Consider the following 27,801-nt stretch of genomic DNA (forward strand, 5'->3'; position numbering starts at 1 on the left):
TGCATTCATAAGGTTTTTATGCTGTGCAAATTCTACTATCTGCTAAGAGTGAACTTCTGGCAACAGGCTGGCTCACAATGGCTACTTTGCTATCTGCTTGGAACTTACTGTTACTTAATGAAATCTGAGCTGCCACAGAAGGCATCTGCACAGTCACCATGCTAACAGAGTCTTTTTCCTGTATGAGATCACTTGTATGTGATGAGCTATGACTTTCTGAGAAAGGACTTTCCAATTTGACTAAACCTACACATTTCTCTCTTGCATGCAGCATTCCCTTATGATAAACTAGGCATGACAAGTGGGAGAAAGCTTTCCCACAATCAGAGCATCCATAGGGTCTCTCCCCTGTATGAGTTCTTCGATGTCTATTGAGACATGATTTATCTCTGAAAGCTTTCCCACAGTCACTGCACGTATAGGGCTTCTCTCCTGTGTGAATTCTCTGGTGGTTAATGAGACCCGACTTGTGTGAGCAGGATTTTCCACACTCAGTACATACAAAGGGTGTCTTTCCTGTGTGAAATCTCTGATGGGATATTAAGCATGTCTTCTGGCTGAAGCCTTTCCCACATTCATTGCATACATAGGGTTTCTCGCCAGTGTGAGTACGTTGATGAATAAGGAGATTGCCCTTTTGGATGAAGCCTTTTCCACATTCATTGCATATATAGGGTTTTTCTCCAGTATGAGTTCGCTGATGTACAATGAGATTTCCCTTCTGAATGAAGCCTTTTCCACAGTCACTGCATATATATGACTTCTCTCCTGTGTGAGTTTTCTGATGTGCATTGAGCTGTGATTTCCAGCGGAACACTTTGTCACATTCAGTACATTCATAGGGCTTCTCTCCTGTATGAGTTCGCTGGTGTTCAGTGAGCCTGGACTTTCTGGAGAAGGCTTTCTCACACAGGCTGCATCCATGTGGTTTCTCTCCTGTATGAACTCTCTGATGATTAATGAGCCGAGACTTCTTGATGAAGCCTTTTCCACAATCACTGCATACATAGGGTTTCTCTCCTGTATGTATTTTCTGATGTGCAATGAACTGTGATTTCCAGCGAAATGCTTTGTCACAGTCAGTGCATTCATACCGTCTCTCTCCTACATGAGTTTTCTGATGTTCAGTAAGCCTGGACTTTCTAGAGAAGGCTTTACCACATATACTGCATCCATGAGGTTTCTCTCCAGTATGAACTCTCTGATGATCGATGAGGCGAGACTTCTTGAGGAAAGCCTTCCCACACTCAGTGCATTCATGGGGTTTATCTATCTTTTGAGTTTGCTGATGCTTAATGAATTGTGAATTTGTATTCATAGAATTTCCACATTTGGGGAAGTTCATTTCATTATAAAATTGTTCATGCTTGGCATGAAGGAAGGATTTTCCATCTCCATTAACCTCAACAGAATTCTTGATTTCATACCTTTTGTTCTGGTTGACTAAACTTAAATTTGATTTCAATATTTTCCCATGTAAGTCAAATGTATCATGATTTTGCCTTAAAGGAAAATGACTTTTCCTCTGATGAATGATGTTTTCAAATGCATTATGTTTGTGGCATTGTTCCACTCTCTTCAGACATCTTTGGTTTTGTGAGTGCATCTCTAAATGTTTGTCAACTTTCTTGATTTCTAGGGAAGAAGAGAATGATACACCTTTCCATGAGCATGGAAAAGAACTACTTCATAAACAGCTTTGCACAGGCTGGCTCTACTGACCACACTATTACCACGGTTTTAAAAAACTCCAAGTAGATGTGCTCATTGTCACTTGGACAAGAATAAACCATTAAAGTTAAACAAAGAAAACAAAAGTTAAAAGCAGTCAGTGTATAAACAAGGTAAGTTTCTCAGGAAATGGCAAGTTAATTCCTGGTCAGACTCATGCCAGAAACCTTACTATCATCTTTCATTTGTATGTTTCTCTCATACCCTTTGTCTACTTCAATAGGAAATTCCATATGTCCTCCTTCATAAATATACAGTAATCCCTCCTTATCTATGGTGATATGTTCCAAGACCCCCCATAGATGCCTGAAACTCTGAATCATACTAAACCCTATATCTGTTATGTTTTTTCCTATACAGTGCATACATACCTATAATAAAGTTTAATTTATAAACTAGGCACAGCAAAAGATTAGCAATAACAAATAATAAAACAGAAGAATTATAACAATAGGCCAGCATCACACTCTTGAGCTTTGGAGGCATTATTAAGTAAAACAAAGGTTACTTGAACACAAGCACTCTGATACCGTCACAGTTGATCTGATAACCAAGATGGCTACTAAGTGACACAGGTCGGGAGGGTATACAGCATGGATATGCTGGATAAAAAAGTGATTCTTGTCCCAGGATGGAACAAGATGGTGCAAGATTTCATACTCCTTGGAATGGTGAGCAATGTAATTAAGAATTATTTATGGGGCTGGGAGTGGTGGCTCACACCTATAATCCCAGCACTTTAGGAGGCCGAGGCGGGTGGATCACGAGGTCAAGAAATCAAGACCATCCTGGTCAACATGATGAAACCCCATCTCTACTAAAAATACAAAAAAAAATTAGCTGGGCATGGTGGCGCATGCCTGTAATCCCAGCTACTCGGGAGGCTGAGGCAGGAGAATTGCTTGAACCCAGGAAGTGGAGGTTGCGATGAGCCGAGATCACGCCATTGCACTCCAGCCTGGGTAACAAGAGCGAAACTCCATCTCAAAAAAAAAAAAAAAGAATTATTTATGCCAGGCACAGTGGCTAATACCTGTAATCCCAGCACTTTGGGAGGCCGAGGCAGGTGGATCACCTGAGGTTGGGAGTTCGAGACCAGCCTGACCAACATGGAGAAACCCTGTCTCTACTAAAAGTACAAAATTAGCCAGGCATGGTGGCACATGCCTGTAATCCCAGCTATTCAGGAAGCTGAGGCAGGAGAATCACTTGAACCCAGGAGGCAGAGGTTGCAGTGAGCTGATATTGCACCACTGCACTCCAGCCTGGGCAACAAGAGCAAAACTCCATCTCGGAAAAAAAAAAAAAAAAAAGAATTGTTTATTTCTAGAATTTCCCATTTAACATTTTCAGACCATAGTTGACCGCAGATAACTGAAACCATAGAAAGAGAAACTGTAGATGAAGGGTGACTCCTATATTCTGAAACTGACTAAAACTCACCCCCTCTATCTAGGTGTAAGAGAACCACTCTGTCTGCTACTATAGCAATAGCCTTCCAAGTGGATTTCAGGCTTCAACCTCTTCTTCTCCTAAATATTTTCTACAAAGTAGTCAAAGTGATCCTTTTACATATAAATTGTATCACGTCACTTTTCTACTCAGAACTCCCTCATGTTTCCTCATCTCAAAATTTTTTTAAAAATCAAGTCATTAAAATGTCCTTGAAAGGTCATACATGGGCCGGGCGCGGTGGCTCACACCTGTAATCCCAGCACTTTGGGAGGCCGAGGCGGGTGGATCACAAGGTCAAGAGATCGAGACCATCCTGGTCAACATGGTGAAACCCCGTCTCTACTAAAAATACAAAAAATTAGCTGGGCATGGTGGCGCATGCCTGTAATCCCAGCTACTCAGGAGGCTGAGGCAGGAGAATTGCCTGAACCCAGGAGGCGGAGGTTTCGGTGAGCCGAGATCACGCCATTGCACTCCAGCCTGGGTAACAAGAGCAAAACTCCGTCTCAAAAAAAAAAAAAAAGAAAGGTCATACATGACCTGTCTACCTCAAACTCTACATCCCATCACACTGTCCTTACCTCCATATTATCTCCAACCACTGCCCCTCTTGTTCACTCCTCTGTATTTACACAGGCTTCCTTGAAGTTCCTCAAATACACACCTGCCTTGGGTCTTCGGACATGCTATTTTGTCTACCTGGAAGGTAATTCACTCAAGGGACATACTCACGTCTCTCATTTAGCTGCTCAAAGGCATCTCACCAAAGAGCCATTCCCACTCCCAGCATCCCTCATTATGCTTTGTTATTGATCTTCCCAGCATTTTTCACAGGACATTTATCTATTTTGATTTATTTCATGCCTCTTCCTTTTAGCAGGTAATCTTCAAGAAGAATTTTGTTGTTGTTATTGATGTTCACAGTTGTGAGGGCCCGTATGTAATAGGCTATCAAAAAATATTTAAGGCGATGAAACAAGAAAAGTTTCACATGTATAGGACACATTGGGAAAGATTACTTCAAATGTAGTGCTTTAAAGATAGTTGGCTTTGAATTTAAGAAAAGGAAAGCAAACTCTGTGTAGGCAAGATGATACCATATCATGGTGATTCAACTAGAATATCACTTGACAGAAGAGAAATTTCCATCTTATATGACTGCTCTGATTCGCTGGGACTTAGTGCCATCAGACGATGGTAAGAACAGAAAACTTTAAGGGAATAAGTCTAGCATATAATTTAAGAGAAACTAAATAATGGTATGATAGAATGTATTGTTAGGAAGAACGAAAGAAAAAGAAACCAAACAACAAAAAAAGGAAACTAAATAATGGGCAGAATTAATGATTCCAAAAGGAGATTGAAGGAAAGTCATGAGGTTTAGTAATCTGGTTTGGGTTGGAAACAGAATGAGAATTCTTCAAAAATCAACTGAAAGCGCAAAGACTTTAAATAAGGGAGCTGAGGAGGCAGGGAATTTTCAAGGTAACCCTACAGTGGTCAGGATCAACTCAAGGAATTGACATGCAAGTGGGTAAAAAATATGGTAGAAACATGTAAGTTAGGAAATATTAAGGGAGATGTCAATCTGAGAGTCTCCATAGAAAACAAGAACTTAATTCATTACAACGAAGGAAACTTTTAAAGAATATGAGAACAGAGCAAAATAAATGGAAAACAGAACCTCTGGAGGACCTCGGAGTGGGAGAAAAAAGAGAAGCTAAGGAAGCATATATATGCAAAGCAACAGACCAGGTTACTAAGCGGGCACACGGTGCAAGATAGGGTGGGAAGACCTCAGGGAAAAAAAATCAACATTATCTAAAGGGGCAGAAAGGTACAGGAGAGAGGAGTGGTCAGGAGAGAGTGCTGAGATCCAAGGTTGTTCTTTGGAGATAGTCATGGAAGGAGGAAATTCACAGCAAGGGAAGTAGAAGGAACAGGTGGTGATGCTTTGATGGGGGAACAAGAAATGATGAGATTTCAGAATCGTAAAAAGGAAGAAACCCTGAGAAAAACAAATCAAACCTAGATTAAATAAAGAGTGATGAGAGGCTGGGTGTGGTGGCTCACACCTGTAATCCCAGCACTTTGTGGGGGCCGAGGCAGGTGGATCACCAGAGGTCAGGAGTTCAAGACTAGCCTGGTCAACTTGGTAAAACCCCGTATCCACTGAAAATACAAAAAATTAGCTGGGCATAGTGGCAGGTGCCTGTGATCCCAGCTACTAGGGAGGCCAAAGCAGGAGAATCACTTGAACCCGGGAGGCAGAGGATGAAGTGAGCTGAGATCACACCACTGGACTCCAGCCTGAGCGACAGTGAGATTCTGTCTCAAAAAAATAAAAAATAAACAGTGATGAAATCCAAGAGGAGATAAAGAGGTAGATGTTCCTCTACACACCTGAAGGAAAAAGAACTTTTGTATGAGGAATGGGATACACGGAGGCTCTGTCCACACAGCCTCAGATTCCCTCAGAGCTCACACACCGCTGAACAACTATCATGTGACTTGCTCAGCCACCTGTCTTGCTGGCTGTCACCCTGAACTCACCTGGACAGATTCGGCTGTGGATTTCATTTTCTATTGTCCATGGTTCTCCTTGTTCTAACTTGGAGAGCGCATCTGGCTTGCTGGCTTGATACCCTGTTCATAGGAAATGACAGCTTAGGCTCACTGAATTGAGCTGTGGTCTATCAACATGGAACCATGTGTTGTTTTGGGAATGATGTAATTTATGTGTCTGCAAAGCAAAGGGATTTTCTCTCTAAAGGGGGCACATTATACTCTTTCATCTCGGGCCAGGGAGGGGACAGAATGTACCACTTCAGAGCACCACAAGCCCTTCAGAGCTTTTGAAAGCCAAGAAAGCAAAGGCCTTTGATTGGGTACCCTCTGAGTGACACAGGGCAGCTGTCCTCACCCACTGACACCAGGTTGCTATAGTTCTCTGACATCACGTCCCGGTACAGGTCCTTCTGAGATGGGCCCAGGAGCTGCCACTCCTCCCAGGTGAACTCCACAGCCACATCCTCCAGGGTCAGTGATTCCTGTAATAAGAGAGTCCTGCTTAGTATGAAGTGTTTCTCTTTTATTCATATGCAAGAAACGTGAAGGACATTGTTCTGCTCATTTTCACCAAATAGTCTGCATCTATATATCTAGGTGCTGTAAAAATATACATTGTGATAGAAGCAAAATCTATCTCTAAAATCTGTCTATATTCAAAATCTATCTCTAGCAAAATATTCTGTAACTGTGTAATTATCCATCATTTAACAAATCAGACGTTTCTATAAGAACTGATTATTTAATCCTCTTGCTAATCCTCTTTTCTTTTTGAGCACATATTTGCCAGGCACTAAATATATTTTAGCAATATCAGGATGAATAAAGCATATTCCTTTATTCGCCATGAATCTTCAATGAATTTTCATATGCACTATCAGAATCAACCAGGAAGAAACTGCAGACACTACAAAATATTACATGACAAATAAGTATATTTTATATGTTAGGAGGAATAAAAGAATCTTTCCAAACATGTCCAAGGAACAAGAGACAGTTAAGTATTATTACCCACTACTGCTAAACGTGACTGGCTTAAAAAATAAATAGGCCAGGTGTGGTGGCTCAAGCCTGTAATCCCAGCACTTTGGGAGGCCTAGGTGCACAGATCATCTGAGTGGCGAAACCCCATCTTTACTGAAAAGACAAAAATTAGCTGAGCATAGTGGCACATGCCTGTAATCCCAGCTACTCGGGAGGCTGAGGCAGGAGAATTGCTTGAACCCAGGAGGTGGAGGTTGCAATGAGCCAAAATTGTGCCACTGCACTCCAGCCTGGGCAACAGGCTCAAAAAATAAAATAAAATAAAATAAAATACACAGATCAATAATTTTTAAAAATACATAATATTATTCAAAAACCATACACACACATACAGTTTTTAAAGTGTTTTGTTTACATTATCAGGCATGTTAGCATAACTGAAAGAGATCTACTTACAGTGAATTGGTAAGCAGATCTGAAAAAACTAGCAAAGATGCAGCAAAAGGACAGAATGATACAATATGTAAAAGGCAGATTAATAAACACAGAGGCTAGGTGAGGTCTAGTATTTACTAATTTTGTTTGTGAAAGAGAAAATACAGTAATGGAAAGGTACTGTCCAAAGATCTAAGGGCTAAGACAGATACATCTCTAAATACATATACATACATAGAAAGATATGCAAACATGTATACATGTGTGTTTATTCATGTGTCACTTAATAACAAGGATACAATCTGAGAAATGCATCGTTAGGCAATTCTGATGTTCAGCCACCCAGAGTGCGCTTACTTAAACCTATCACATGCCCAAGCGCTACAGTACAGTCTATCGCTCCCAGCTATGAACCTATACAGCATATTGCAGTACTGAGTATTGCAGGGAATTACAACACAACGGTAAGTACTCATGTATCGAAACGTATCTAAATATATTAATAGAACAGATACAGTAAAGTATGGCATAAAAGATAAAAAATGGGGCTGGCCACGGTGGCTCACACCTGTAAATCGCAGCACTTTGAGAGGCTGAGGCAGGACTGCTTAAGCCCAGGAGTTTTAGGTTACAATAAGCTGAATAGCCCCACTGCAGTCCAGCCTGGGCAATAGAGTGAGGCCCTGTCTCTAAAAATAAAGATAAAAAATGGTACATCTGTACAGGGCATTTATCATAAATGGAGCTTGCAGGACTGGAAGCTGCTCTGGGTACACTGGTAAGTGAATCTGAAGGCCTTGGATGTAACTGTACACTACGGTGGACTTAAAAAATGTGTGTATACTTAAGCTATACTAAATTAAAAAATAAATTGTGTGCTACAATGTTCCAACTCACTTGGCAATGATATTTTTCACCTCTTTTATAATCTAACGGGACCACTGTCCCATATGTGATCCATCACTGGCCAAAACATCATTAGACAACACATGACTGTATACAGATGATATGGTTTGGATTTCATGTCGTATTGGAAGAGGGGCCTGGCGGGAGGTGACGGATCATGAGGCAGATTTCCCCCTTGCTGTTCTTGTGATAGTGAATGAGTTCTCACAAGATCTGATGGTTTGAAAGTGTGTAGCACTTCTTCTTTCGCTCTCTCTCTCCTGCCTCTATGTGAAAAAGGTCCTTGCTTCCCCTTCACCTTCCTCCATATCTGTAGTTTCCTGAGGCCTCCCAGTCATGCTTCCTCTTAAGCCTGTGGAACTGAGTCAGTTAAACCTCCTTTCTTCTAAGTGCCATGCAATAGTGACACCTCTCGGGAACTGGTCTACTTTCTCCTGAGAGTCAGTACATATCCTGTGACCAAGGACTCTCTGGATGTGATGACAGAGACATTAGACAGAAGGTGACAGCTACCATAACCCACAGGATGCTCCAGTCACACGTTAGGTCCCAGCACTAGTCATTTTGTGTGAATTCCATTGTGCTGTTTGTACTCACACACTTCTGATACCAAATGTGTGGGCTTTTGCTCACATCAAACAATTCTCCAATTCTCTACCATCAAGTAGGTGTCCAACAATTAGATTCAATTCTGACACCAACCCCTGGAAGACCCCACAGGTAGAGGTTTCAGTCCCACAAGACCAGCCCCACTTCAGACACCAGTCACAAGTGTGAGGTCTCCAGGTTACAAAGACTTCTTTCTCTTGGCTACTAATGTGGGGATTTCTGCAACCCACCTTCAGGTTTAATAATCTACTAAGGAAAGCACTTTCCTATTACTGCTTTATTTACAATTCAGGAACAGCCAAATGGAAGAGCTGCACAGGGCACGGTGTGCTGGAGTATGGGGATAAACTTCATGCTCTCTCTGCAGGCACCAACCTCCCAGAAGCTCGATGTCTTTACCAGCCCTGCTCTCCAGACCCCTCTGTTTAGAGGTTTTATGTTACACAGGCATGGGTGAATAAATCATTGGCCACTGGTGACTGAACTCCATCTCCAACGTCTCTCTGCTCCCTGGAGATTAGGGGTAGAACTGAAACTTCCAAGCTTCTAATCAAGGCTTGGTCTTTCTGGCAACCACCCTCCACCCTGAAGCTACCTAGGGCTCTACCAAGAGTAGTCTCACTAGAAAAAAGAGGACTAGGCATGATGGCTCACAGCTGTAGTCTTAGAACTTTGGGAGGTGAAGGTGGACGAATTGCTTCAGCTGAGGAGTTCAAGACCAGCCTGTGGAACATGGTGAAACCCCATCTCTACAAAAAAAAATACAAAAAATTAGCTGGGCCTGGTGGCACACACCTGTAGTCCCAGCTAGTTGGGAGGCTGAGGGGATGATCGCTTGAGCCCAGGAGGCCAAGGCTGCAGTGAGCCGAGATTGCACCACTGCACTCCAGCCTCGGTGTCAAAGTGAGACCCTGTCTCAAAAATAAAGAGGCTTATAATTGAGGAAATTCCAAGTGTTTTAGGAGCTCTATGCCAAGAACTGAAAAGACCAAATATCTTTCTATGATACCGCATTTGAGCAATATAGTCCTGATTCCACTTTGCCTAGATGTTGAAATTAGAATCTAAATTTACTGATGCACACATTCTGGTTTACCAATTCATACTTTTTCACTTAATTCAACTGACTTTTAAAGTTGTCCAGAAATCAATCGTGATGAAGAAAAGAATAAAACAAAGCAAAAGTCACCTGGGATGTGATCATTTTCTTCTGTTACTGGGAAATGGCCAGTAAGCAGGATGCTGCGTCTGTAGTCTCTCCTTGAACTGCCTTCAATTTCTGGCTAGAACTCTTGGTCTCTGGCGCGTTACGTCCCTGCAAAGGATGGTATCCAGGTCATGACCTCCCCCTCACCTCACTTGAGGTGTCTTGCTTCCTATGGAGTCAGAACCTGTGGATTGAAGAGTACGTTTATTTGAGTGTACATTCCCTGCAGGCCCAGGTCACTGCTGCTGTGTACTCACCTTAACGCAAGGTCATCTCTAACTGTCCCTTTATTTGGGGCCCCAGAAGCTTTTAGCCACCCTGGGGCAACAACAAATCCTAGGGCAACAAAACATAACATTCTACATGTATGAGCAACACATTGATAACCTGTTTTCTTCTGTAAAATGGAAGTGGAGTGACTGTGAGAGGGGGGATGGGAAGGAGAACCAGCACCAACATGACGCTGAAACACCAAGCGACTTCCTAGATTGGGTTTTAGAAAAAGGACAGAGAAGGTGAGGATTTGGGTATTTATTTCTTTAAAACCACATGTGTTCACATGCTTGGTTAAAAGTCGTCACACACCTCACAGGTAGGCATGCCTCAGTTTGAAGACAAATGTGCTGAGCCAAGCAGAGGCACTATCTTATTTGATTTCTCATTACTACCTACTGCGTTACATCCTCATAAAGTATCATTATTTTCCATGCCAATATTATCCTAAGGCTTACAGATTTAACTATGTTGTCCAAAAGCAGAAGCAGAATCTGAACCCACGTGGTCTGTCTCTAAGAACATGACTTTAGCCACTGCTGAATTCCTTTGGGCCACATACCGCCATCACGTCTTAGCTCTCGTTACTACCTTGAGGTAGTTTCATTCATCATGGAAGAGAGCCACTGTCATCTACATATAATCTGACCTTCTGAAATCAGTGCTGCCAACAGTGACATAGGCAACTACCTTTTCCCATAAAGACAAATGGAAAAGCTGCACGCTACACCCCTGGCCTGAAAGCCAGGTCAGAGAGTGGCAGCTCCAGAGGCTTTCTTTAGGCCCAATTCTAAAACTTAAGTTAGAGACTTACATGATGCTCTCACCATAAGCTTTCCTTTTACCTGAGAGGAATCATTGTGACAAGCTCCCAGTGGCCCTCCTGCATGCTCCAAACCCACAGGGCCTGCACTGACTCCTCCTCTAACTCACAGTTGCAAATGCTCCCTTCTGCAATCTCAGAAACACATAATTGTTGCAAGAGACTTTTCACAATTTTCTTCTTGGAAAGCCACCAGTGGAAAGGTGCAGAACCCAAATGACGTTAACATTCATGAGCAGAAGGCGGTGGATGCAACATTTCAGTGACATCCAGGGTGTGTATTTCAAATGGCAAGCCTTCCTTTCCCAATAGCTTCCACAGCCCTTTTCCCAGGAATTGCTGAAGGTGGTTGTTCTGCTTTACAAGTTTTTGAGAAATGCCCCCTACTTTTCCAACCGGAGTGAGTTCCAAAACAGGAGTGGGCATGTTGCATAGGTCTTTCAGGTAGTTAGAATAGACAACAAACAATTTTTTATTTTTATTTTGAAGACAGGATCTCACTCTGTCACCCAGGCTGGAGTACAGTGGCGAGATCATGGCTCACTGTAGCCTCAAACTCCTAGGCTCAAGTGATCCTCTCACCTCAGCCTCCCAAAGTGCTGGGATTACAGGCATGAGCCACTTCACCCAGCTAAACAAAATTATTTGTAAATAAAGTCTATTCTGTCCCCTCCAGGGCCTGAGTCCAGGATCCCACATTGGGAATGGTGGTTGCAATCTTCAAGACCATCTCAGAGCTGGGGAAGGGGTGGAGCAAAGACAAGTAAAAATGGCACAAAACGTTCCTACAATCCACAGCCACAAAAACATTATGCTAAATGAAAATGCCAGACACTCAGGTGCAGTGGCTCACACCTGTAAGCCAGCACTTTGAGAGACCAAGGCGGGTGGACTGATTCGAGCTCAAGAGTTCAAGACCAGCCTGAGCAACATGGGGAAACCCCATTTCTACAGAAAGTTTCAAAAATTACCCAGGCATGGTGGTGTGTGTCTGTAATCCCAGCTATTAAAGTGGTTGAGGCAAGAGCATTGCTTGAGCCCAGGAGGCAGAGGTTGCAGTGAGCCAAGAGGGTGCCACTGCACTCCAGCCTGGGCAATAGAGTGAGACCCTGTCTCAAAAAAAGAAAAAAAAAGAAAATGCCGGACACTAAATGTCACGTTATATGATTTCATTTATTTAAAATACCCACATTAGGTAAATGCATAACGACAGAAAGCACATTGGCCAGGTGCAGTGGCTCACGCCTGTAATCCCAACTTTGGGAGGCCGAGGTGGGCAGATCACCTGAGGTCAGGAGTTCAAGACCAGCCTGACCATCATGGAGCAACCCAGTCTTTACTAAAAATACAAAATTAGCCTGGTGTGGTGGTGCGCACCTGCAATCCTAGCTACTTGGAGCCTGAGGCAGGAGCATCGCTTGAACCCGGGAGGTGGAGGTTGCAGTGAGCTGAGATCACACCATTGCACTCCAGCCTGGGCAACAAGAGTGAGACTCCATCTCAAATACTCAAATACACACATACACACACACACACACACACACAGCACAAGGGTAGTTGCCAGGGTCTACTGGAGGGGAGAATGTGAAGTGATTGCAAGTGGTGGTTGTACAATACTGTGAATATACTAAGAGTGACTTCACTGTTGACTTTAAAATTGTTAATTTTATGTCTTGTGAATTTGACCTGAATTAAAAAAATTCGATACATCCCATAAAAGTTCTATGAAACAATAAAAGTACATTCTCTAAAGTCAAAAGCAGTATCAAAGATGAACAGGGTCACTAACACTATCTTAACTATTCTAGAAATGCTACCCAATTAGTTTGATAAAGAATCAAGTATAAGGGACCGGGCGCAGTGACTCACGCCTGTAATCCCAGCACTTTGGGAGGCCGAGGCGGGTGGATCATGAGGTCAAGAGATTGAGACCATCCTGGTCAACATGGTGAAACCCCATCTTTACTAAAAATACAAAAAATTAGCTGGGCGTGGTGGCGCGTGCCTGTAATCCCAGCTACTCAGGAGGCTGAGGCAGGAGAATTGCCTGAACCCAGGAGGCGGAGGTTGTGGTGAGCCGAGATCGTGCCATTGCACTCCAGCCTGGGTAACAAGAGCGGAACTCCGTCTCAAAAAAAAAAAAAAAAGAATCAAGTATAAATAATATTAGAGAAGAGGAAACAAATTATATGACTAAGTAGGAGTAACAGTTTTATAGATTCAATTGAACATATATAAAAAATAAATTTTTAGTCAGATTGATGATTTTACATCTAAAAATTGCAAGCATTCCAAAGCAGATATACTTCTTTATCAGTATTAAGTGACTAAAGAATTTTGGAAATAACACTTTGTATTGAATACTTTTAATTGAGATATTACTAGAACCCAAAAATCCACCTTGAAAATTTTTGCAAAGGCAATAGTGATCCATGCATGCAAAATTGATGTAAAGTATTTAGGTCTATTAATAGAGGATTAATTGGCTGATTATAAGTACGCACATCCAGTGAAATAGAGCTATCTAGCTATTAAAAATACTTATAATCTATATTTAGTAAAAATACATGTACCTCAGTTATGTATATAGTAAGCATATGAAAAGTGGCTCAACATAAATCGCCAGAGAAATGCAAATCAAAACCACACTGAGATACCACCTAACACCCACTAGAATGTCTGCAATAAAAAAAATCTAACAAGTGTTGGTGGGTATATGGTGGCATGGAAACCCTCAAGTATGACTGGTGGAAATGTTAAATGGTGCAGCCACTTTGGAAAAGTCTGGTAGTTCCTCAAATGGTTAAACATACCATATGACCCAGCAACTCCATTTCTAGGTTTATATTAAATAAAAACAACAAAAGCTTACACACAAATGTTTATAGCACACTACAACAGCCGAAAAGGGGAAACAACCAGAAAGTCTGTCAACTGATGGAAGGATAAATATAAGGTGCTATACCCACACCATGAAATACTATTTTGGCATGAAAAAGAATGAAGTACAGACACATGCTATAACACAGACAAACCTGAAAAAAATTATGCTACGTAGGCCAGGCGAAGTGGCTCACGCCTGTAATTCCAGCACTTTGGGAGGCCGAGGCAGGTGGATCACCTGAAGTCAAGAGTTTGAGACCAGCCTGGGCAATGTGTTGAAACCCGGTCTCTACTAAAAATACAAAACTTAGCTGGGCGTGGTAGCATGCGCCTGTAATCCGAGCTACTCAGAGGGCTGAGGCAGCAGAATCGCTTGAATTTGTGAGGCAGAGGTTGCAGTGAGCCCAGATTGCGTCACTGCACTCTAACCTAGGCGACAGAGTAAGACTCTGTCACAAAAAAAAAAAAAAATGCTATGTGAAGCCAGTCACAAAAGACCACACACTTTATTATAGCAATTACATAAAATGTCCAGAATAAGCAAATCTATAGAGACAGAAAGTAGATTAGTGGTTACTTAGTCATGGCAATGCAGGGATAGGGAGTGGTAACAAAAGGGTATGGGGTTTCTTTTTAGGTGACGAAATGTTCTAAAGTTGACTTTGGTGATGGCTGCACATAGTGACAGCCACTGAATTATATGGTATGTGAATAATAGACTTGTAATTAGGAAAAGCTGTCACTAGAACTTTATGATAAACACACTGAAATATTTAGGGGCAAGTGTATGAATGTCTGCAACTTACTTTGAAATGCACCAAAAAACAAAGCAATATTTTACAAGTTGGATTAATGTGGCTGGGCGAGGTGGCTCACACCTGGAATCCCAGCACTTTAGGAGGCCAAGGAGAGAGGATCACTTGGGGCCAGGAGTTCAAGATCAGTCTGGGCAGCATAGTGAGATGCCATCTCTATAAAAAGAAAAAAATATGGATTAATGATGAGTAGAAAGATGATATATAGATAGATACGTAATAAAAGAAACACAATAAAATGATGATAACATCCAGGTGGTAGGCATACAAGTATTCAATTGTACAGTTCTTTAAATTGTGTTGTCTGAAAACTTTTGTAACCTGGAGAACAGGGAAGTTTGTTCAGTCAGGTGACCAAAAATAATGTAAATATTTTCTAAACTAACTGCTTTTCTATGTAAGAGTAAATTAGAGCAGAACAGAAAGGTTGAAAATAAAAACACACCATCTACAATTGCAAAAAAAATAAAATCCAAGGTGCAGATGAGGATCAGGGAGCAACATGTTTGGGTAAACATAGAATTATAACCAGTTCTTAAAAGTGAGAACTGAACTTTTTAAGTCTTAAAATTCTATCTAAATATATTCATATACTTAGTGATTCAAGTCACAATGGTCAGTTTTGCCTCTTAATGGTATACTATTACAGAAATCTTTAAAAAAATGTTTTAAACAAAAACTGTAATAATGTTTATAATATAAAATTAAATAAGGCATATTATTCCAGTGTTTCAGCAGTTTATCTGATTTGTGAAAATCAAACATAGAAAACTGAAATTGAAATACATAAAAATGTTATCAAAAGTCATCACTGGGGAACATGTTTTGGGATAAGAGAGATGTTATTTTACTTGTGTCTGAACCTGAAATAAAATTTACATGTGTGTATACATACATTCACACAGTAAACTTGAGGAAGAAGGATGAAAATCCTTATCTTTATTAGAAACCTTACCATTTTTTTTGGTTTTGTTTTTTTCCTTTTTGTTTCCTTTTTTTTTTTTTTTGAGACAAGGCCTTGCTCTGTCACCCAGGCTGGAGTGTAGTGGCTCAATCATAGTTCACTGCAGCCTAGACCTCCCCGGGGTCAGGTGATCCTCCCACCTCAGCCTACGGAGTAGCTGGGACTACAGGCAAGTGTCACCACACCCAGCTAATTTTTGTATTTTTTGGAGAGACAGGCTATGTTGTCCAGGCTGGTCTCCAACTCCTGGGCTCAAGCAATCCGCCCACTTCGGGCTCCCTAATGTTGGGATTACGGGCGTGAGCCACAACACCAGGCCACTTTACCATTTTAGATTTGATTAATCTTTGATCTCCCCCAAAGCTTCCTATCTACCAGGATGAGAGGAAGGAGAGATGTGAGAAATCAAAGGAGACTTGAAAACTAGTCCTCGCAGGGAAACTTAAGGGAACTGAGATGGAATGTACCATTTGGACCTCAACACACACACCAATCCGAATGCCCCGACTGCCAAAGCCTTCACATGCGTCTCCACGACTGTCACGTCTAGACTTTTCCTAACACTGGTCACACCCCCTTGGATTAATCCCAAAACTTGGACCACACACCCAGGTTCATTGACCATGAACCCGGGCTTGTCCTCGCTGAGCCACATATTAAATCCTGATTACAGCCTAAAGCAAAGCCAAAGTGGGAAGATCGTTTGAGGCCAGGAGTTGGAGACCAGCCTGGGCGACACAGTGAGACCCCCGTCTCTGAAAAAAAAATAATAATAATACGGGCGTGGTGGCGCTCACCTGTAGTCCCAGATACTCGGGAAAGCTGATCCTGAGCTCAGTTGAAAGATCACCTGAGCCCCGGGAGGTGGAGGCTGCAGCGAGCCACGATCGCGCCACTGCACTCAAGCCTGTGTAACAGAGCGAGACCCTGTCTCAAAAATGAAAAATAAAATCCCAGATCCGCGGCAGACACCGTTTTCCTTGACAAAACCACTCCTCACTCCAGCCCTCTATCACTGAACCCTACAGAGTAAACCGCAAAGACACCAAACCCTGACCACGGACTTCCAAGCGTTGCTCTGGGCAGACCCTGACCACCAACCACTGGGATCCCTCAGGGCTGACTCCGGAGGCGCTCCAACCTCAATACCCCGACTTCCTCTTGCTCCCGCTTCCCCTACAAACTCCACGGCTACGTACTACACGGGCGCCCACAGACACCCTCCTCCCCTCAACCTGCGCCCCAGACAGACCCACACAGACCTGATTTTGCGGGGAACCCACCGAGACTTCCCAGAACCTGCACTTTCCTTACTCAATTCTTCCACTTCTGGGCCCTTACCGAGCCTCCAACCCGGTCTACGGCGGCCGAAGAGAGTCTGAAGTTGCAGGTGTACGGAGCACGGACGACTGGAAGGTAAGAAGTCCGCGTCCTCTCGTCGCTGATCCTGGAGGCGGCCATCTTTGAATACTGCAAGTACGGAAGGTAAAGTGGACCTTTTCTGCCCAAGTATCCAGGGATGGCTCGGGACGGTGACGAACCCCATATTTTGGCATCTAAGTCCTGCGCCCCAAGTTTCATTGATTTTTCAGAGGCTCGAGATTAGCCAAGACAAACATGGGATGGGCTACGTCCCCCTTAGCGGGATAGGGAGAAAAGTCATCCGCTTTGCGCAAAGAATGACGGGAATGACACAATCGGCGCGGCCATCTTAGAAGTTAGGTGTCCGTACAAGTGAAAACGCTTACTCTGGGGAGGAAAAAGGGCAATCACACCCTAAGGCGTATATCGCGAAAACGCTTCTAGCTACGGGTGGAGGGCAAGAGGAAGATTTTGAGAACAAAAACGGTCTGGAGAAGCAATTGAGGTACGGGGAAAGCGTTCACCCCGTCAACGGAAAGTGACGAAACAGCGACTGGCGGGAACCTCGTTTACATTTGAGGGACACGGTCACCGCCCAGTGCAGGTAAAGAGTGCAGCCACTAGCCAACCAGAAAAGGGAATCCAATAGGGGAGGCGGGAATTTTCCTTGCGAGAGAAGAAGGGTCTTCTCTCTGCTAGAGGTGGAATCAATCTTAAGGTCGGGGCTTTCTGAGAACCAAATGCCTCAAATTCTGGAAGGAATAAATAAGATGACTCTGGGAGAATGAAAAGTTGTGCAAGCCCAGGCGCGATGAGGCGCACCTGCTGTAGTCCCAGCTATTGGGGAGACAGAGGCTGGAGGATCGCTTGAGCCCAGGAGTTCCAGGCTGCAGTGAGCTGTGATTGCACCTATCAATAGGCACTGTACCACACAGCCTTGGCAACCCCTTCATTAGAAAAAAAGAAAAAAAAAAGTTGTACAAGGAAAAAATAATCGGCTGGGCACGGTGGCTCACGCCTGTAATTCCAGAACTTTGGGAGGCCGAGGCGGGTGGATCACAAGGTCAGGAGTTCGAGACCAGCCTGGCCAAGATGTTAAAACCCCGTCTCTACTAAAAAAATACAAAAATTAGCTGGGTGCAGTGGCACGCGCCTGTAATCCCAGCTACTCAGGAGGCTGAGGCAGGAGAATCGCTTGAACCTGGAAGGCGGAGGTTGCAGTGAGCCGAGATCGTGCCATTGCACTCCAGCCTGGGTGACAGAGGAAGACTCCGTCTCAAAAAAAAAAAAGAAAAAAAAAAAAAAAGCCGAGCGTGGTGGCTCAAGCCTGTAATCCAAGCACTTTGGAGGCCAAGGCGGGCGGATCACCTGAGGTCGGGGGTTCAAGACCAGCCTGACCAACATGGTGAAACCCTGTCTTTAAAACAATAATAATAATCATAATCATAGGATAATACCTGACTGACCTATAAATATTATTTACATATTAATCATAACGTAAATTCTAATTCTGATACAAGCTGAATCGAGACAGTTCTGTTGGAAGAATGAGAAGGAAATTCCTGCGTGCAATGGAGTGTTTGTTTCTAACAGAGTTTTGACAGTCCTTCATGATAAATCTATAGAAAATGCCCCAAAATGAAAACTCCATTTCGGAAACATACACGTTACTTAAAATATAAAACCTGCGAAGAGTAAAAAGCTTTGCAGAACTATTTGACTCCTTAGTAGAATTGCAAAATAAAAGCAAGAACCCCTATGACTCAGGAATTCCACTCCTAGATATTTACTCAAGAGTAATGAAACTATATGTCCTCACAAAGACTCACAAGAATGTTCATAGTGCCTTTATGCATAATAGCCCCCAATAGGAAACAGTCCAAGTGTCCATAGGTAGAGGAATGGATAAGCAAATTCTAGTGTAATCATACCCTGGAATACTAGTCAACAATAATAAAAGAACAAATCATAGATGTATGACCCAACATAGATAAATCTCAACAAACTTACTCTGAGGAAAAGAAGCCAGACAGAAAGAAAAGAGAACATGTTAAATGATTCCATTTACATGGAATAACAAGTGTGGTGAGATATGGAAGAACTGGAACCTTCACACACTGCTGGTGGAAATATAAAATGATGCAACCACTTTGAAAAATAATCTGGCAGTTCTTCAAATGGTTAAACATATTGACCATATGATCCAGCGGTTTCACTCCTGGATTTATACCCAAGAGAAATAAAAACATATGGCCACACAAAAATGTGTGTATGAATGTTTATCGTAGCATTATTTATAACAGCGCAAAGTGGAAACAACTCAAACATCCATCAGCTGATGAAGGAAAAAATAAAATGTACTGTATCCATACATTAGACTATTATTCAGGTATAAAAAGGGATGAAGTGCTGAAGCATGCTACAACATGAATGAACCTTGAAAACATCCTAAAGGAAGAAGCCAGTCACAAAAGACTGAATATTATATGATTGATTGCATGTATATGAAATGTCCAGATAGACAAATCTAGAGGTGGAGGGAATGGCAGGATTAACAGGTGTTAATATGCACAGTATGAATAAGAAAAAGATAACCAATATAAAATAAACAAGCAACTTATAAAGTATGAAATAAAACTAAGGTAAGATTTTTTTTTTTTTTTTTTTTTTTTTTTTGAGACGGAGTTTCGCTCTTGATACCCAGGCTGGAGCGCAATGGCGCGATCTCGGCTCACCGCAACCTCCGCCTCCTGGGTTCAGGCAATTCTCCTGCCTCAGCCTCCTGAGTAGCTGGGATTACAGACACGCGCCACTGTGCCCAGCTAATTTTTTGTATTAGTAGAGACGGGGTTTCACCATGTTGACCAGGATGGTCTCGATCTCTTGACCTCGTGATCCACCCGCCTCGGCCTCCCAAAGTGCTGGGATTACAGGCGTGAGCCACCGCGCCCGGCCAAATGGCTTTTCTTTATACTTAAACTTATTATTTTTTTATTTTCTGGTAGGTAGAAAAGCAGCTAACTTAAAAACTATTTTCTCTTTCACTTCTTTACTGAGCTCTTATTAATATGTTTTATTACTATTATTAGTAATAATGTTTCATTATTTAGTAATAATATACATTATTACTAATATTTTTTATTAACATAGTACTAATATGTTTAATTATAGGTTTTCTAGGTAGGCAGTCAGAACATCTACAGGTAAGTTTGGCTCAGCAGAGAATACAGACTTTGGATTTGAGCAGACCTAGGTTTTTATCTGTATTCTACACTTACACTATGTGAACTTGGGTGAGTTTCTCAACTTCTCTGAGATTGTTTTTTCATTTTTATAAAAACAAAATCATAAATAACTACTCATATAGTAAAAATACTTAGCACATAGTAGGTACCCAAGACAGATTAACAAACAGTATTCCACTTCTTCTACCTGCTTCTCTGGATTTTTTTGGCTTTTAACTTTTTCTCCTTTGATTTTTTTCCCCCTGCTTTCTCTTTATAACTGTCTTTTTACAAATGAAGATTTACTTTTGAGTATAGTTTTGGGCAAGATTTTATAATTTAATGAAGATGACTTTGTTGGTGTTTGCTATATAAAATAATTGTGTTGTAAAAACCATCTGGTACTATGTATTTTTTTCCTTTAAATTATTAGATTAACCTACCACCTGAAGAAAACACAGTTAACACTTAAATAATTGTGTATATGTGTATATCTAAGACACACATATAAATAATGACTCTCACAACTCAAAACATCTGTTATAATCACAGTTTATCAAAGCAGTGAATTCCTTTAATCCTCAGGTCCTGGCTTACTGGGATAAACTAGTTCCAATGAGGGAAGGAAGTGAAGGCATTAAGATCAACACTTTATCCTTGACCAGTGACCAGCTTCAGAGAAGAGCCCAGAGTCAGCAGTACAGCAAATACTCCAGTTGCTGGCCGTATCTAAGGGACCAGAAAATGTCCAAGTCCCAAGTGAGTTATACATGTATATTTTGACTTCCTACTTGGTTTTCCAGTGGATTTGAAGAGATTTTATAATGCATATAATTAAAAGGATATTATGAGACTGGGCATGGTAGCTCATGCCAGTTATTTCAGCACGTTGGGAGGCTGAAATGGGAGGATCACCTGAGCTCAGGAGTTCAAGACCAGCCTGGGCAACATAGTAAGACCTCATATCTGGAAAAAAAGAAAAGGATATTATGTCTGTTCAATATTTGTGAGCACTACTGTATGCCAGATACAACATAAATAAATAAATGTCAGAATTGGTTAAAAAAAAATTACTGAGATTAAAGATCAGCTTCACTGCCAGGTTGCAGTGGGAGTATATAAATCATTTGTTTACACAGATAGCTTAAAGCTAGAACATAGATTATAGCCCATATAGCTCTAAAGAGTTAGTAAAATTGGAGGTCAAATTTTTCTCTAATGCAGTCTTGTGTTGCTTAATAACGGAAACATTCTAAGACATGCATCGTTAGGCAATTCTGTCATCCTAGAGTGTACTTATAGCAACCTAGATGGTGTAGCCCACTACACACCTAGACTGTGTGGTATAACCTATTGCTTCTAGGCTACAAACTGTACAGCATGTTACTGTGCTGAACACTGTAGACAATTGTAACACAATGCTAAGCATTTGTGGATCTAGACATATCTAGAAAAGGTACAGTAAAATTATATTATAAAAGATAAAAAACGGCACACCTGAATAAGGAACTTACCATGAATGGTGCTTGCAGGACTGGAAGGTTGCTTTGGGTGAATCAGCAAGTGAGCGGTGACTGAGTGTGAAGGACATTACTGCCCACTATTATAAACTTAACACTATGCACTTAGCGCACACTAAATTTATTTTTTAATTTGTTTTTATTCAATAATAAACTAATCTGATGTTGGGTACCAGCCCCAACCCTGTTCGTGGGTGCCCTGAGCCCCAGTGGTGACGAGGGATTGAGAAAGGAAACAAAGATGAAGACACAGAAATGGAGTTAAAGTGTGGGTCCAGGGGACCAACGTGAAGTGTGAGGACCACGTTGGCCCCGAGTTCTGGTTTCCACAGGTTTTTATTAGGTGCACACACTTGTTAATTGAGGGGTGGAAAGCAAGGGGGGGTATCGGGGGAGGCCTTGAAACTATTGGGAGAGGCCTTGAAACTATTGTGGGGCAAGATAGCTGGGGGAGAAGCGTGCATCATTAGGATACAGTGAAACAGGTGGTTCTTCTGAGCGAAGCTAATCTAGTACACCACGTTTTACCACTGATCGTTATCAATAATGCAGCTGCACCTGAACACAGCAGGTAGGGCGCCACCAGGTCTGACCACACACGATGCATCACGGGGCTTTTATCTCCCGAGCACTGTGGACACAGGGCAACCGAGATTACCCCATATTCTGAGAACACAGGCAGAGCAGGTGTTCCACTATCTCCGCCCGCAAGGCCTTTCTGCCTTGCCAGCTCCCATCTGCAAAGACCCTCCTGTATCTTGTGAGCAGAGGTCGCCGGCCTTTCCCGAGTGCTACACAAGCCCTCTTTACGAGACCCCTGTGCAGGCCCCATGTTGGAAAGGAGATCGTGGGTCCAAGGCAGTGTTTTCCTGCCCTGCAGCCACAGGAGGGATGTGCCGTGGTTATGGGCGCTCTCAGACGCTCTGACTTTAGGCCTCCCATTGCCGCTTCTGCTCGTGCTTTTGCCAGCTACAACTAACGCTTGTTAGTTGAGGGGTGGAAAGCAGGGGGCGGTTATCAGGGGAGGCCTTGAAACTATCGGAGGAGGCCTTGAAACTATTGTGGGGCAAGATAGCTGGGGGAGAAGCGTGCATCATTAGGATACAGTGAAACAGGTGGTTCTTCTGAGCGAAGCTAATCTAGTACACCACGTTTTACCACTGATCGTTATCAATAATGCAGCTGCACCTGAACACAGCAGGTAGGGCGCCACCAGGTCTGACCACACACGATGCATCAAGGGGCTTTTTTTTTTTTTTTTTTTTTGAGACAGAGTTTTCCTCTTGTTACCCAGGCTGGAGTGCAGTGGCGTGATCTCAGCTCACCGCAACCTTCGCCCCCTGGGTTCAGGCAATTCTCCTGCCTCAGCCTCCCCAGTAGCTGGGACTACAGGCGTGCACCCCCATGTCCAGCTGATTTTTTTTTTTTTTTTTTTTTTTTTGTATTTTTCGTAGAGACGGGGTTTCACCATGTTGACCAGGATGGTCTCTATCTCTTGACCTCGTGATCCACCCGCCTCGGCCTCCCAAAGTGCTGGGATTATAGGCGTGAGCCACTGTGCCCGGCCCTGCATCAAGAGGCTTTTATCTCCCGAGCACTGCGGACACAGGGCAACCGAGATTACCCCATATTCTGAGAACACAGGCAGAGCAGGTGTTCCACTATCTCCGCCCGCAAGGCCTTCCTGCCTTGCCAGCTCCCATCTGCAAAGACCCTCCGGATCTTGTGAGCAGAGGTCGCCGACCTTTCCCGAGTGCTACACAAGCCCTCTTTACCAGACCCCTGTGCAGGCCCCATGTTGGAAAGGAGTTCGTTGGTCCAAGGCAGTGTTTTCCTGCCCTGCAGCCACAGGAGGGATGTGCCGTGGTTATGGGCGCTCTCAGACGCTCTGACTTTAGGCCTCCTATTGCCGCTTCTGCTCGTGCTTTTACAAGCTACAAGCTGTTCTCTTGTGCTGTGCTTTTCATTCACTATTGTTTATTTCAGGGTATAAACTTCAGTGTACCGAGAACTCTATAAGCTCATAAGCAAATCAAACTTACATTTATTTAATCAGTAATAGTAGAGACAGCATATGTCTGCCCCTGGTCATCTGGGCCCACAATCTCAGCTTACTGTAACTGTTTTACTCTAAACTTTTTAATTTTTTTAACTTTTTCACTCTTTTGTAACAATACTTAGCTTAAAATACAAATATATTGTACAGCGGTACAAAAATATTTCATTTCTTTATGTCTTTATAAACTTTCTTCTATTTTTCTTATTCTAAAATTTTTTTTACACACATTGGCGTGGGCCCACACGGGGTCAGGATGATTGGTATCACTGTCTTCCACCTCTACATCTTATCCTACCAGAAGGTCTTCAGGGGCAGTAGCACACACAGAGCTGTCATCTCCTTCTGTAATCCTTCCTGAAAGACCTGCCTGAGGCTGTTTTACAGTTAACTTTTTTTTTTATAAGTAGAAAAATAAAAATACTCTAAAATAATGATTTAGTATAGTGAGTACAGGAACCAGCAACATAGTCATGTGTATCTATTGTCCATATTGCATGCGCTATATTTTATATGACTGGCCGAGCAGTAGGTTTGTCTACACTACCGTCGCCACCGACAACTGAGTAACACACGCTACTACCTTGAGATGGCTACAACATGGCTAGATGGTAGGACTTTTTCAGCTCCATTATAATCTTAAGGGACCACAGTTGTGTGTCTAATCCATCATGGACTAAAATGTTGTTATGACTATTTCCCTATTCCAAGTAATTTGCTGCTATATACCAAGCCAGCCCAAGACCTAGAGATGTGAATTTATTTTTATGATCTTCATGGATTCAGTGAGTCAGGAAGTGACACATGGTGATGGCTTTTGTGTTCTGGGGTTCCTCAGGTTCAATAATTTGCTAGAATAATACACAGCTTAGGAAAGCTGTTATATTCATGATTTTATTTTATTATATAGACTGGATATAAGTTAAAATCAGCACAGTTTCCCTACCAACTTTATAGGGCAGGGCCTGGGAGATGCTATGCAGAAGCTTCCAGTTTTCCTCTCCCTGTGGAGTCACACGGACAATGTTTGATTCTCCTAGCCATGATCTATGGCAATAAACATGGAGTATTGCCAGTCCAGGAAGCCCACTTGAGCCTGGGTGTCCAGGGTTTTTATGTGGGTTTAGTTTTATGGGTGAGGCTGACCACATGAGTGGCTGACCTTATTCTTCAGCCCCTTCAGAGGCCACCATGCTACGGTGTAGCCCAAGGCTCCCATCGTACATTGTTAGCATAGACTATCTTGTGTGACCCAAGGCTCCCGGTAAACAAAGACGCTCATCAGGAAGTATATTCCAAGGGCTCAGAGTAGGGGTGTCCAATCTTTTGGCTTCCTTGGGCCACACTGGAAGAATTGTCTTGGGCCACACATAAAATATACTAACACTAACAATAACTGATGAGCTTAAAAAAGAAAAAAAAAAAGAAAAAAAAACTCAGAAAAATCTCATAATGTTTTAAGAAAGTTTACAGATTTGTGTTGCATTCAAAGCCCTCCTGGAGGCCAGGCACAGTGACTCATGCCTGTAATCCCAGCATTTTGGGAGGCCGAGGTAGGAGGATCACTTGAGGGCAGTAGTTAGAGACCAGCCTGGCCAATGTGGTGAAACCCTGTCTCTACTAAAAATACAAAAAGTTAGCTGGGCATGGTGGTACATGCCTATAATCCCAGTTACTCCAGAGGCTGAGGCAGGAAAGTTGCTTGAACCCGAGAGGTGAAGATTGCAGTGAGCCGAGATTGCACCCCTGCACTCCAGCCTGGGCAACAGAGTGAAACTCCATCTCAAAACAACAACAAAATAAAACAAAGCCCTCCTGGGCTGTGTGCACCCCATGGTCTGCAGGTTGGACAAGCTTGGTTTAGAGGTTACCTCCCAGGGACAGGCAAGGCTGAACCTTTCTTTGGAATGTTCAGCGTATGGGCAACCCAGACTCACCCTGTTAATTCTTTACTGCACGGCTTGTCTTCATACCATGATGTCTTGAATCTCAGCTGGAAGACTCAGAAGGTTGGGGCCTGGAATCATCTGAAGGCTTCTTCCTCTCTATATCTGTGCACCAGGCTGAGAAGACTTGAAAACTAGACTCAGCTGAGGCTGTCAGCCAGAGCACCTGGGCATGGCCTCCTCGTGTGATGCGGGTGGGCTTCTCACAGCATGGTGCCAGTTCTGAGACAGCCAAGATGCAGCTCCAGGGCCTTTTCTGCCTTAGCCTCAGAAGTTATGTTGTGTCACCTTTGTTTCATTCTGTAGGTACAAGCAAACCACTAAGACTAGCTGGATTCAAGGGGAAGGGAATAGGCTCCATCTCTTGGTGTGGGAGTGGCCAGGTGACACAGCAGAAGGTTTTCTTTGGAATGTGAGATATTATTGTAGTCATCTTTGGGAAATGCAGTGTACCACATGGACACAATAAGAAATCGTTTCCTTCTCCGAAGAGAAAGCTCCTCTAGAAAAGTAAATATTTCATATCACTTAAAGGAGAAATGTCTTTGGTAGGTCATGATATAGATCCTGTTAGTGCCTTCAACAGGAAACCACTGATAAATAAAATGGTAAGTTTTCTCTGGTTGGGTCTGAGTGGGCCACAGACAAGCCAGTGCTGTAATACCAAAACCAAACTCGGTGATCAGAGTGCTTCAGGGCCCCAAAACAGTGTAGCCAGGGTCCACAGCCTCCTGGTGGTCTTTTATTCAGGGATAAAATGTAGAGATTTTAAAGAATGGATGGATTCTATGACCATCATATGGTCTTCCACAGAGAGCTCTCAATATTCTGTTTTTTCTTTAAATCAGTGGTTCTCACTTTCGGACAGTTTGGACTCCCAGGTGACATTTGGCAATGTCTGGAGACATTTTTGATTGTCACACCTGGGAGAGGAGGGTGCTAATGGGAGCTAGTGGAAAGAGGCTAAGAATGCTGTTAAACATCCTACAATGCACACTACAGGGCCCCAAAATAAAGAATTCGCCGACCCAAAATGTCAGTGCAGATTGAGCATCGCTTATTAGAAATGCTTGGGACTGGAAGTGTTTCAGATTTTAGATTTTTTTTATTTTTGTATTTCAGAATACTTGCATTATACTTACTAGTTGAGCATCCCTAATCTGAAAATCCAAAATTTGAAATGTTCCGGAAAGCATTTCCTTTGAGCATGACCTTTGTGCATCACATCAGCCCTAAAAAGAATTTCAGAATTTGGAGCATTTTAGGTTTCAGATTTTTGAAGCAGGGATGCTCAACCTGTAGTGCTGAGGTAGAGAAACCTCTATTTACACTGATTAGAAAACAGTTCCAGGTTACATTGACAGAGTCTTAGTTTCCCTTTACAATCTCTTCACACCCAAGAATGCAGCGTCAGCTCTCTGTTCAAAGCCAGTAATACTTATGTACTTCTTCTTTTTTTAAAACATTTCCGGGCCGGGCGCAGTGGCTCAAACCTGTAATCCCAGCACTTTGGGAGGCTGAGGCGGGCAGATCACAAGGTCAAGAGATCGAGACCATCCTGGTCAACATAGTGAAACCCCGTCTCTACTAAAAATACAAAAACTAGCTGGGCATGGTGGCTCGCGCCTGTAATCCCAGCTACTCGGGAGGCTGAGGCAGGAGAATTGCTTGAACCCAGGAGGAGGAGGTTGTAGTGAGCCGAGATTGTGCCACTGCACTCCAGCCTGGCGCCTGGCAACAGAGTGAGACTCTGTCTCAAAAAAATAAAATAAAATAAAAATAAATAAAAAATTTCCAATTATACTAATGAAACTTAAAATATTCACAATGTTAGCTGGGCGGTTGGTGGTGGCTCGCACTTGTAATCCCAGCACTTTAGGAGGTTGAGCAGGAAGATCACTTGAGCCCAGGAGTTTGAGACCAGCCTGGGCAACATAGTGAGATCCCATCTCTACAAAAAAATACAAAAGTAAGCTGGGTGTGGTGGCACACACTTGTAGTCCCAGCTACTCAGAAGGCTGAGGTGGGGGATCGCTTGAG

General features: G+C 42.8%; 3 protein-coding genes across 9 annotated transcripts in view; 2 read left to right on the plus strand and 1 right to left on the minus strand.

Moving 5' to 3' along the window:
• ZNF613 (zinc finger protein 613) lies at positions 1–17,299 on the minus strand. Of its 7 annotated transcripts, none has more exons than XM_064380966.1 (7): positions 16,995–17,299; positions 16,451–16,560; positions 14,681–14,845; positions 9,878–10,079; positions 6,110–6,236; positions 5,740–5,832; positions 1–1,635 (listed from the first exon to the last, which is right to left on the minus strand). In XM_064380966.1, exons 4-7 carry the CDS (start codon positions 9,890–9,892, stop codon positions 17–19), a joined length of 1,854 nt encoding a protein of 617 aa, XP_064237036.1. In that variant the 5' UTR covers positions 9,893–10,079; positions 14,681–14,845; positions 16,451–16,560; positions 16,995–17,299; the 3' UTR covers positions 1–16. The 7 variants fall into 7 exon arrangements, with proteins under 7 accessions (XP_064237036.1, XP_064237035.1, XP_064237034.1 ...); XM_064380965.1 differs by having other exon boundaries at positions 14,753–14,845; positions 16,916–17,000; XM_064380964.1 differs by having other exon boundaries at positions 16,916–17,000.
• LOC105723807 (zinc finger protein 577) overlaps positions 1–27,801 on the plus strand; it is a 330,132-nt gene that overhangs the window by 273,372 nt on the left and 28,959 nt on the right. The gene's annotated exons all lie outside the window — the stretch shown is intronic.
• The window catches only part of LOC105723777 (zinc finger protein 613-like), a gene marked incomplete at its 3' end in the record, with an annotated part of 13,499 nt that continues 2,965 nt past the window's right edge, over positions 17,268–27,801 (plus strand). The window contains exons 1-2 of the mRNA XM_012461995.3: positions 17,268–17,619; positions 20,825–20,998. Coding sequence (XP_012317418.2) covers positions 20,855–20,998 — 144 coding nt within the window. The remainder of the gene's footprint in view (positions 17,620–20,824; positions 20,999–27,801) is intronic.

Source organism: Aotus nancymaae, unplaced genomic scaffold (assembly GCF_030222135.1).
Source record: "Aotus nancymaae isolate 86718 unplaced genomic scaffold, 86718_ANA_hifiasm-v0.15.2.pri h1tg000028l, whole genome shotgun sequence".
In the NCBI taxonomy this organism is placed as follows: Eukaryota; Metazoa; Chordata; class Mammalia; order Primates; family Aotidae; genus Aotus; species Aotus nancymaae.

Coding starts and splice junctions, on each gene's coding strand:
- ZNF613 (XM_064380969.1), bottom strand. Junction 5,833..6,109: donor TAGCAACCTGGTGTCAGTGG/GTGAGGACAGCT, acceptor TCCTATGAACAG/GGTATCAAGCCAGCAAGCCA. Junction 1,636..5,739: donor CCACAGCCGAATCTGTCCAG/GTGAGTTCAGGG, acceptor CTTCTTCCCTAG/AAATCAAGAAAGTTGACAAA.